Source organism: Parambassis ranga, chromosome 21 (assembly GCF_900634625.1).
Source record: "Parambassis ranga chromosome 21, fParRan2.1, whole genome shotgun sequence".
NCBI lineage: Eukaryota > Metazoa > Chordata > Actinopteri > Ambassidae > Parambassis > Parambassis ranga.
The window spans coordinates 4,240,983-4,253,625 of record NC_041041.1 but is presented as its reverse complement, the minus strand read 5'-3'; the positions used below and the strand labels follow the sequence as shown (position 1 = coordinate 4,253,625).

At 42.5% G+C, this 12,643-nt stretch overlaps 1 protein-coding gene across 1 annotated transcript in view; it reads right to left on the bottom strand.

Annotated features, from left to right (window-relative positions):
* Window positions 1-12,261: 12,261 nt before the first annotated feature.
* Window positions 12,262-12,643, bottom strand: part of slc49a4 (solute carrier family 49 member 4) — a 41,412-nt gene continuing 41,030 nt past the window's right edge. Inside the window, exon 9 of the mRNA XM_028394447.1 lies at window positions 12,262-12,398. Coding sequence (XP_028250248.1) covers window positions 12,283-12,398 — 116 coding nt within the window. The 3' untranslated portion in view covers window positions 12,262-12,282. The remainder of the gene's footprint in view (window positions 12,399-12,643) is intronic.

Sequence of the window (12,643 nt, the reverse complement as noted above, 5' to 3'; positions counted from 1 at the left end):
GCACGGAGCAGGGGGCATGTTTCCAAGAAGCTCATTTGACAAACATTGGAGTTTATGGTAGTTGCGCGGCACGGAGCTTGAGTGAGCCATTTGCGTTTTATTCAATCTACTTAACCAGCTGACGGAGGTTGTAAAAGCTGGCAGCCACACTGAGTGGAGGCAATATTGATGAGGTGTCGTAAATAAAACTGCTGATAACACGGAAATATTGATGGGGACACGGGTACCTCTGCAAGGCGACGTAACCTCGCCGCTCCTACTGCAGCTTCCCGAGGGCCCAAGTCACTTCTCAAGCTGAACCATCACAGTTTGAATTGTGCATTTAGCACACATGATTTCATGATAAACTCCTCATATGTGTAAACAAAAGTGGCAATAAATTCCATTCTGCTTTTAAACACACAGGTCAGTTCTTATCCATCAACTTTTTACTTTTTATACATGATTTGTTTCCATTTCATAATCATAAGGTTCTAAAACCTAAAATTAATACAAATTGATGTGGTTCTCTGAACGCCCAACTCTTACTGACTTCCATTAACCCGTACACCTGGCAGTGCATTCTGGGTACTGAAGTTTAACCCTCCTTGTATGGCATTCAGCAATACTACCATTAATCTTCCTGCACCAGAATCTCTGAACTACATGACCTCATGTCACACAAGTGACAACTTCTGAACGCACTTCCTCATTGGGCCACCTGAGACCTCCAAACGTTGTTATGTTTACAGCAGAAATAAATGGATTAGCTTTGTCCTTGTAGTCCGGCTTCCTCCCACCTTCTAAAGAGGTGCTTGTTTGGTCAATTGGTCATTTTAAATTGTCCGTAGGTGTGTCTGTGAATGGTTGTTTGTCTGTGTATGTTGCCCTGTGATGGACTGCCAACCTGTCCAGGGTGAACCCTGCCTCTCACCCATAGATAGCTGGGATAGGTTCCAGCCCCCCGTGACCCTGAACTGCAGGACGAAGCGGGTTCAGATGATGGGAGGATGGATGGATTTTCCAGTTGACATTGCAAGATTTGAAATAGACTTGTGTTTTGCATCATTTACGGTGTGGTGCAGGGTGAGTCTTTGTTCCACATGGGACTGGTTTTCACATTACACTTTATGCTTGTGGCTGCATCAGAAGTACTCAAACAACAAAAGGGAGAAAATGGTATTTAAGTTAAAGAAAAATAACAGAGACAAAGAGAAGCTGACAAAGTAATTGAAAATCTCTTTTAGCTCAGGCATTCGCCGCGCGCTCTGTCAGGCTTTTAAGCAATTTCCCTGTCCTTGTGCTAGTTTGATGCCTGCTCCCGCAGTGTCATTGAAACACAATCACACATACATGTGCATCAAAGCCTTTGTTTTCCATTAACTGACAATTTAAGAAACTAAAAGAAGGTTAGCAAAGTTTTCTCTCCTCTGTGCCCTCAGACATTACAGTGACAGATTTAAATACACATTTTCTTGAAGGACAAACAGATCGGAAACATTTGATCGACATCAGCAGCAGCAGCTGATGATGACTTGGTTTATGCTACACCACTGCAGAGATAGATGACATCATGAATGGACTAGCAGGTAATTTTTCAACTCTGCTCTTTCTTCCTAGCCTCAGGGCATTATTACTTCCAGTGCTAATTTAGCTTCACTCTGTCTTCTACCACCTCTGCAAACCAATCACTCAAATATTCTGTACAGTAACCAGCTGACATGACTCATGCTGTCTCTCTGTACCTGCCGCAGAGCAAACTGAGCCGCCCGGAAAGTGTATTTAAAAACACACATTTCCTTTTTCATCTTGCTCATGAGCGCTCCAGTGAGAGTTGTGCTGCGTGTGGGCGTCGAAGCCCGGAATGTGTAGAATTACAGTCTGTCTGCGCACAGCTCTGCCCTGCATCCCAGTTGTGAAATCAGTCAATCCAGAAAATAGCTGCAAGCTTTTAGGTTTCTGAGCATCGCAGAAAGATTTGGCTACAACTTTCATCTCTGCTCCCCCAGCTTCCATCACAGGTAAAGCCTTCCCTGAGCCCGTGGCGCTCACAGCGGAGACAAACTCCAGTGTGTTTACCACAAACACGACAAAATAGTTCAGCGTTCCGAGGCCTCTCGCTGTGTTTCTGCTCTTACTGCGTGTTGGTGAAGGGATCAGTTTACAGATCTGCAGCACCTTTCCTGGAATAAACTGTGCGGGTATGAAAATGAGGAGCCGAAAACTGAACACAAATATACACTGAATGCTGTGTGTGGTTGTGTTCCAAGTCTGATCAAGGCTGATGTTGTTATTTAAGTTTTAGAACGAGGTTTTTAAAGGAAAAAAGGAGACATTTCTGCCAACTCTCACCTCTTCAAATGCTTTTTGAGCATTAATGTTCAGGAATTTTGGGCTGCAACCAAACATCAACCTCCAGGGCTGAAACACAAACACTGCACTTCCCTGAATGGCCACTGGAGGCAGGCTCTAACAGTGAGCCATTGACATGTAAATTTAGCTAAATGTCTGACCCTCATATAATTTATCTGTTTATAATCAACAGTTATGCTGCTTTGAGTGACAGCGTGTTGCAGTCACAGGCTGTAAACTGCATGAAACCACATGTGTCTGCTCATTTTTACATTACTGTGGAGTCCAGAAAATCCAAAATGGCTGCCAGCGCCACCAGGGAATAAAAAGTGCAGAATTACAATGGCATTTTGTTGTACAAACCACAAAAGACAAAGAACAAAAGAACAAAAATGGTAAAAAAATAAGAGTTAGGCCATCTGAAAGCAGGAAGAATCGAGTGTTATTAAGTATAAGATCGATGTATTATATGTGTTTCAGTCTTTTTCATGTACTTTCTTTCTATAAGCATTGTGCTTCAAACAATTTCTCATATTCAGTCAAATCCGCTTCATTCAGCGCTGAAGGTAACAACAAAGGAAACAAAAAGCAATTTTCTGTCGCCATTTTCCTCACACCAGCACACGATTTAAGACCCAGTGGAGGTTTTTTTTTTTTGGTGGGTCACTTGGGCTCTAAATTGAAGCTCCATTTTATTCCAGTTCCCTTCAGTATTCATCACCCCCCCCCTCCTCCTCCTCCTCCTCCTCACACATTCACACTTTATCTCTTTCTCCCAAACACCACAGAGCCATCAGCCACCTCTCTGGCGGCTGTTCCGCCATCTTCCCGCAGCTCTCTGACGTCATGTTGTTGTCAGTTAATTGCGGTGATGAAAACTGGGGTTCTCCGCAGGAACAGGGACGGGTTAATGAAACTGCCGACCCAGGCTGGACGCTCACTGACACGTCGCACCTCTAATTTTCTGCTCAGTAGGGTCGCAAGAGCAAAATCCACGAGTATCAAGACAACCGCTAAGAGCCCAAAATTACAGTGTACTTGTGTGTTATTTTGATGGGCTGTTGTTCGGTTTCTGAGCTCCTCACAGGAATATGCAACAATCACAATGATGTTTTGTTGGAGGAGAGCCACTAAATTATTTTGCATAAAATGCCAAAAATGATTCTGAATGTAGGGACGAGTGCCGAAAATAAACATCTATATATTAAAACAACAAGAACAATTTAGAACAAACTATCACAAAACTGTCAAGTCAAGATGTTAAAACAGCCAAAAAAGCAAATAAAGTGTGTTTCAGCTGGCATTTCACACCTCTGACAGCACGGTGTCTCCATGAAGACATTTTGGTACGACTTCACTTTGTGTTTCCTTAATTGAACCATACATAAAGAGCTCACTTTCAACCACAGAAAATAGCTGCAGGTCAACAGCACCGAGGTCCCTATAATTACTACTTCAGATATATTTCTTCAGCTGGAACACTGCAGTGTGGACGAGGCACACAAAGTTATTTTGTTGGCGGTGCGGTTCATTTTGATCCTCTGGCAGTTTTTATCTGTGTGTGCAGCAAGATAAGATTTTATATATTTAAACAAGAATGTGGACACTTCATTAGAATGATGGTCAATTTGTCTTCTTCACACAGAACCAGAGACCACTGACGTCTTACAATCTGATATGATCGTTATCATGAGGTTTGCGCTATAAACCAAAAAATAACTTTTGTTAGAGCAATACAAAAATACGTCACCCCCGCTGTACTGTGTACACTCTCCACCTTTCATCTTCTCCTCCTCATGTTTGACTGAAGGCACTCTGGACTCACTAGTCCATTCAGTGGTGAAAAGTGGTACTACAAGACATATTTAACTCGTATTTCTGAAAGTTCTGATGATAATTTTACTGGCATCCTCTACAAAGGGGCAGCTCTGAGCCACCTTTCAATGATTAAAGCTTGTTAATTCCCCATAAACACCACTGTTTATGACTCTATCCCCTTTTGGCCCAAAACTGAATAAGTTTTCTCACAAATATGAGCAGTAAATGCATTTTCTGGCAGCAATTTTCAGCTTAAGATTAGTACACATTTGGTGTTTATTTACAGCAGAATTTTCAGCAGCAGGATGAAGAATGAGGGATTGACTTAAAATAAACTACGCTGTGTGTGAAAATAAAGAACAACACATGTCACACAGCGTGATGGCTGGTTGATGTGTTTTAACAGTTTTTGGACTCTGGCGCAGAGAGGAAGGAGCCAAAGTTTTTAGTACATGAAAATAGAAAACCATCAGACTTTTTTCTCTTTAAAGGCGTCAGGCTGTGCATGTGTGCTGCTAATTAAGATGCAGTGTAATGTAAGGTCAACAGAAAATGGCTGATTTCATGAAATTTGCATCACAAGAAGGGATTTACTGATGAAATTGCCTCGCACTGTGATCCTCATTTTTACTGTTAGAATACTTCTTTGGATTGAAAGCTGATAACATTCTTTGTTCCTTCAGAGCCTCTGTGGAGCTCTGCAACATTCTGGCTGAATAGCAGTGAGAGGAAGAAGTGTGCAGCGAACACAGAAGCCCCTTCACCCACCTTTGATGATGAGGAGGGAAGAGGGAAACAAATTACGTTTTAAGGGGTGAAACAGCTGCGCATCATGACACAGGAGGCCAACATGGAGGGCTCGGGCTCTCTATTCATAAAGCCCAGTAGCTAAAGGATGGGGTCTGTGGCGGAGGTGGGCTGTGATTTAAATGGGCAGCATGTCGGATCAAAGCCCGTCTCGCTGTTCTTCTGGCCACAGCCGTTTCCGCTTGCATGGTTATCATAATTGCTCTTGCTCAGAGGACATGCTGCTTCCGTCAGGGCCACGTCCTCCTGCATTAGAGCTGAGGAGCCTCAGCCCAGCACAACACGGCTCTGCAGGTAGACGCTTCTCTTTTTTACCTCCTCTCTCACCTCGGGAAGTCTGACACAGCTACAGCTAATAAGAGGGTCATCAGCGGCAGGATCATGGGTTTAGACGGACAAATCTAACTTGACTTTCTGACATATTTTCTCTGACCTTTGGATGCACGTTTTTACTTTTCCCTCTCTGAACAAAACTCTGCTTTCTATGGGCTTGACAAGAAAATCAAACCATCTCATGGCGGCATTCATTCATTCATTTCATGAATTGATTAATTTATAATGATTTAATATTTTCACAGAAACTGCTGTTCAAATCTGCAGCAATATGACTGAATATATGCTAAAGTTAAAAAAAGAAAGTCTTAAATCTCTGTTGTTGTTTTTTTGAGTCGACTCTTCTTAAAAAGGAGGATTTCTGTATAATAATTCCCGTTTTAAGCTGCAGTGGACAGAAGGAAACCAAAGAGGCTGTTTGCAGCCCATCAATCACACACTGCCAAAGCCCCACATTACACCGTGTGGAAGACGGTTAAACAACCCTCATTACATGTAAGTGTAGTTCAAAGCTTTGAGTTAGTCTGCAGCAAGTGCTTTTTCTGTTCAAGGTATTTGAAATATTTTCAAGTCCTTCCTAGGAAAATGGCCGCCTTCAAGACGTTGAATGCTTTCATTCAGCAGCCTGTCTCTTCTTAGCTCAATGGTAATTAAATTTACATTGCTTAACATTCAACCACACATTCATAGTGCAACCACTGGGAGCAGCTTCAGGGTTTAAATGTCTTTAATCTGGATTTGAAACTCCAACCTTACAGCTGTAGAGCATCTGGCTGAACCAAGCAGCAAAAAATGTTTAAAAAGAAACTGCAGTTCTCTCTGTGGCCTCTAGGGGCTGACTCCACAATAAATCTCTAGCTCAACGGCAGAAATGGACAAAATATTCATAATTATTCATAATTCATAATTAACAACATCACCGCTGTGAGTGACAGGCGGATACCACCTCAGCTCTACTCACGCTCCACCTCTTTGCCTGCATTTGGATTAACAAGGAGTTTAGGCAGACTCAGACACTGTCACCATGGTGATACTCAAATAAAGACATATCAGCTGTAACATATATAAATAAATAACTGAATAACTTGTCAATGACAGCAATATTTCACCATACAACAATAGGATGCATCCTCCCAAAGTCTTGGCACCATGTCAGCATGGTTCTCCACTGTGTATAATCCCTCCAGACTAATAAGTCATCTTCAACTACCTGAAACAGAAATAGCACAAAAGTTCCTGTATAACCACTCACAGAGTTCAACTGCTTCTACATCTAACAAGAGGTGCATTAATCAGCTCCTTGTTAAGGCAACAGACTCTCTTTCACTTCACACCTGTTGCCATGTACAGCAGAGAGTGCTTATCTTGTGTTTGAGCTGATGCTCTTATTTAATAATCTACATTGAATGAGGCTATGTGACATGTAGCTTAGGGCATGTGACCGTATCAGCACCAAAATGCCTCCAGAGTGCTAAATCCACCTGCTCTATGTGTGTGTGTGAGGTTTTAGAAATACTCTCTGCGTATTCATAACTTTATATATATTGTGTTTTTCCCCAACAGGAGCAGCAAAATACCTCAAATTCACCACTGATGAATTGGCAAATTAGTGGCCAGCTGTCAACTAACGGTAGCTGAGGCTTTTGCAGCCCCATCGCTCCTAATCAAGAGCACCTAGCCTCTTTTTAATATGTTGAAGATAAAGTAACAGTCTCTGTGATAGCAGCTCTGCTAAATGAGCCATTTGAAAGCTTGGCTCATTTTTCATAATCCTGGAGAAGTCAATTAGGGGACTTGTGGCGCTCAGGGAGGCCCAAGGAGACATTGAGGTGTGACGCTAAGAAAAAAAAAAAAAAAAGACACAAGAGTTAAAGTCACAAGAGGAAGAAAAACAAGCAGCAGAAACACAACAGGGAAATGTAAGCAGCGGCAGACAACAAAAGACGGGGTATAAAAATGTCACACGCGGAGACAGGGACACCGGTTTGTGTGAGGCAGCCAGCTGCTTTTATAGCTTCCGACAGGCACAGAAACAAAAAGACAAAACACTCAAATTGCTTGTGGGTAAAAGAAAACTAATGTTACACTTTCTGCTCCCCAGAGGCCCTGAGAGCCGCGATAGCACACTCTGACACTGACAGCAAGCCGGCGGAAGGAATTGGAATTGAACCTCAGCAGCTGAAAGTCTGCTAATAAAAGGTTAGTGTTGCATCTGTGAACAGTGGCAAATGTATGCATCATTACCTTATCTGTCTCTGACAAAAAAACACAGCCACCTCCTTTGTCCCGTGCTTGTCTGAGAAGTGTTCGCGTACACCTAGGCCTTATTGTAAAAAGAAGAGTGTTAACCCCAAAATACCTCCCTCAGCATGAATGAATCAGCTCCACTTTGTGGTTGGTTAATTTCTGTTAGAGAAAAGTTATTAAAATAAGTAAATAAATAGATGTTAGGCTCATTGAAAGCGCCTCCTCCTGTATTTACACCTCAGTCCTGCAGTCGTGAAACGTAGGAATCCTGTTGGTGTGTCAGACCTCCACAGAGTGGTCCACAGAAGTGATGGTGCTCTCTGGGGAAGAAGTGGAAGTATGAAATCAGACAAATAGAGGTGTAACATGCCCCGTTCACACTGGGGAAATCAATCCAGCTAGAGCAGGATTTGGGCCGTATCTGGATATATCCAATTGGCTCCAATGTGGCTCAGGTCTGAACGCAAATGCGGCTAGCGAATCTGGCTAGCGACGTGATACTTCCGGTTCAGAGGGACAGTGTCCGGGTCGTGTACAAAAGCCGTATGTAAACAACCAACGATCTATAACAGCTTTGCCCCAAGTTTATTTTAGACAGGGCTACGGAACAAACTTTTTTGAACCAAAAACGAAAAGAACAAGCGACACAGGACAAAAAAAAAAGTGCAGCGCATGCGCACACGCGGTCCTACCGCAGCCTGAATGGACTCTGTATATTACGAGGCACCACCTAGTGGTTTGGAGGACAACGAACAAGCTGGATTTAGCCGGAGTGAGCGCACACACACGCGGATTTGAAAATAGGTCTGAACGTATCCAGCTTAAAGACTATCTGGATTCAATCCTACTCTAGCTGGACTGACTTTCTCCAGTGTGAACAGGGCCTTAGATGAGTTGAAATCCACACTGTTTGGCAAGCAGGTACCTTCAGGGTCAGTGTCAAAAACTGTAGCTCCCTCCTGTGGGCCCTGGGGGGCTGGCTCCAAAAGAGACTCAATCTCTGCCTCCATGTCAAAATGTCTGACTTTGCAGCAGATTTAGTGACAGACAGGCACAAGCTTCCTTCATTTTCCAGCCTTTCTTGTACACACCTGAATTCAGGAGCCACAATCACCCCATCGGCCTTCTTAGGTGAACACTAGAGACAGACACAAGACCATATGAAAGGTGATAATGGAGCTCTAAACTATAGGCCACAATAATGGCTGTAACCATTCCAGTGTCATTATAAAGTGTTTATTTTACGTAAACAGCTCCATGTGTTTGGCTGATGACCATTAATGCAACAGAGCAGTTTTTCTTTGGGAACACTTGATGGAATTCCCCAAAAAATCACCCAAAAAATCAATTTTTTTGGCAGGTTGCTGTATGCTGTTGTTGAGATTGAGAGTTTTTTATATTATTTTTGATATTGAGGTGCATAGACAACACAGGGGACAGAATGGAGAGGAGGAAGCTGTCAATAATCTGAAAAAACAAAGCACATTTCTCTGCGACAGCTCCTCTAAAACCAAACAGATCACCATAAACCAACAGTGGATTAATTCTACATCCCCACGGGCTTGGCTTTGAATGTCGCACAGTAATTTGAGGCACACCCAGCCTAAAACTATCCCATCTGATTTTACTCGGGGGCCAAGCTCATTTCATAGCTGTTACATTTGTGTCATTTTGTGAGCTTGATTCGTGACAAAGGTCTTGGCTCGGGTCACAGACGCTGCCAGCCTGAATGGCAGCGGTTCAAAGCATCAGATTAGGAACGGAATAATATATTCACAGCATCTTTTAAGTTCACAGACTAATTGGAAGCAGATTGAAGACTGTTGCACGCAGACTCAACCCCGGAGGATGTTATTTACGTCAACAGCCGAGCATGAGCTCATCCCCAGCTGGTCCATCATTGGGGGGGGGGCTTGTGGTGAGGTCATACCTGCAGGTCAGGCACGTGCATCCTGATTTGTATCTGAAGAGAGACAGAAGCAGGAAAGGTATGATTTCCTAGAAAGCAGGTGTCCTCTGAGAGCCTCTACCTCAGGACGCTGTGCAGGAATGTGACTGTGCTGCCAAAACAACACAGCAAATGAGTTCAGGCCCCACCAGAGCATGATGTAATGTGCTGCTGAAAGGCAGAGTGTGGCTCGCATGTAAACACAGGCTGAAAGCAACACAGTTCTGTCTCATTAGGCCTAACTCTCCGACTCTATAATGTAAAATAGAATAAGTGAAATCAGATCTGACGTTATCTGCAGCTTAAGATAAGAGTCTGAGAAAATATCCCCGATGATGTCATCTAAGTAAGCCTAAAATATCACATTTCTCATAACAACACTGTGTTACAGGGGAAAAAAGTGTTAGGTATATTAATGATCTACTGTTTGTAGAGTGGTTTGGTTATAAATGTGTTTGCAGATTGAGGTTTTCCTTGTATGGTGTGTTGTAACACCCTGTCACATGCAGCCCTTAATATGTATTAATAACTTTACTGCACATTCTAATCCCACTTTATGTTGGGATTAGAACGGAATATAGATTAATTTCTCTGCAAGGAACTACAGATGTGACACTACTCAACACCAGCTTTACTGCTTATGTGGATCAATAGAGAACCACAGAAATCAGTCCTAAAGCCCAGAAGTGTCTTAGGTGGTTGCTGTCATGTGTGGGACTACAAACAGTACAAATGCCTTGAAGACATTTGAGAGTTTACAACGGCCAGTGCTAATATCCATAAGCAAAACATGGTGGTACAACATATATACAACATAACAGTCCACTGCAAACTGCAGAAGTGGCTGAATCAATACTGGAGTCCAGTTCACTTATTTGCTACAAGTTTTTAGGGTTTTTAGGTGCATCAGGTGCCTTCACAGACCTCGCAAAATATTGATATGTCTCAATTTCAGCGGCTAAGAAGAAAAAGTAGCACAGAACAGCAATAATATGGCAACTAAATAATTACAGAGCAAATGATGGTTTGTACTCTATCTTCAGTGGTCATTAAAAATGTAATAAGGTGAGGCACAGATACAATTTTCCACTCGCCATGGAGCAAATTATAAACCTAAATATGTCAGTAATGGAAGCAGATGGAGAGCTGTTACATCCAACACACACTGGATGCAAAAGCTCTCGATCTGCATCTGTGAGGGTAAACCATCCATCTCTGAATGAAGTCAATGTTCTAGAAAGGTCATGATACACACAAGGTGAGCGCACAAAGAGCCAAAGATCACAAATAACCTCTTGAACACACTGAGCATCACAGACTGATTAAAAACAGCCAAAAAGGCACACAGAGGAACGATTTTATTAAGGTCCGTCACGCGATCAACAACAGCAGCCGTGCTATTGGTAAAATGTTCATTTTATTAAGGTGCTGGAAATATTCGACAGCCATGTTTGTTCTTTTCCACAGAACAAAAAGCATTTATAATCACGACCCAGGACACCGCAGTGTGACCGGATAACATTAGAGAACATGACCTTTTACAAAAATCTACAGGTAAGATAGTCACAGTGTGGAGGAGAGGGAGGCTGAACGCACTGCAGCGGGCAGTTAAGGCAACACGTCCAAAGGTAAAAAGATTACATACAAAAACAAAAAAAGCACCTTGAACTCCAGATGACACACAAAAAAAAACACGAAGAAGTTACAGAAACATTATGGAGCTGGTTAGTGTCACAGCTTCACTCCGGGAATCCAAAATACATCCTCTCTTTTTTCCCTTAAGGTTTTCTCGTCGGTGGATTCTCAGTTGGCGCAGAGACACCTGCTGGTGCTTTGGAGGAGGAGGAGGAGCAGCTTGGCAATAACGTAATCCTCACGTCTGTGTAATAAAACCATCTCCTTCATCTCAGCTGTGGGTGAAATTGTCACCAAACATCCTGTTTCTTGTGAAACAGGGTGTCATTAGTGTTGAGACAAGTCCAATAAATACTGGGAGACTGCTGAGAAAAACAAGTTATTATAAAAAAAATAATAGATCAAAAAGCAAATCTCCAAAAAAAAAACGGATATAATTAGATACAGTTAAGCAGAACAAGTTGTAAAATGTGAGTCAGCTCAGGTGTGTCCAGTCACAGGCTGGCATCCAATCATCATGGGGTCGATCATTTTTGCATAATATTCATCTTGAGATGGTGATAAAACATCCTATCTGCCTCTCAGGCATTATCACAGGTCACTTAACAGTGTCAGGTCCCGGAGCGGCCAGCCAGGCCTGCTGATTGGCTGACAAGCTCTCCTGTTGTCACCCTATGCTTCCTCATTCTATAGAGGGGGGGGGCTGAAAGCCTACTTCCAGGCAGTTACTTCAGAGTGAGAGAGAGGGAGGAAGCAGGCAGCCAGGAGGAGGGTGCCACAGTTAAATATTACATTATCAGTAAACAACAAATAACAGTCTGTCATGCTGCTTCACAAAAGTTCGTTTACACACAAATAAAAAGAGGTAACGACGGGTTAAACAGTCGTATGGCCTTGAGTCGATCACATAAAAAGAGTAAACATCGTGTTGTTCTTCTCAGGCGACCATACAACAGATATCCATCACCACGTTTATCTATACATATATATATATATATATATATGTATATATAAAATTTACATCCTAAAATATTACCTTACCTCTTAAAAAAGCGTGCGTTTTCCACGCTTCATCTCCCTTTTCCTCCTCATCTTTGTGCAAGAAAAACTGTTTTACTCTCTTTTATTGTCCTAAAGGTGGCTTTTTTTTTTTTTTTTGGTCCTCACACAGAGACGAAGACGTCCAGGTAGAGACGGTCGTAGGACTCCCTGAAGAAGAGGATGAGGACAAGGCTGAAGAGGCAGGAGCCGGTTAGACACCAGTTCAACCAAGACAACTCTGGAAGAAAGAGACAAAAGAAAGAGATTTTTAGTGATGATGATAATGTTCTAACGTCTTAACATGATTATTGGTCAACATGACTGGGTGTAAAAACAGATTCTGAGACAGAAGTAAAGATACAGAACTCTCAATTCTAGTGTGAAGCATGGTGGTGCTAGTATCATGGTTCAGGCCTGTTTTTGCTGCTTCTTGCCATTATTGATGGAACGATTCTGAATTGTACTTATGAATTCTAAAGGAAA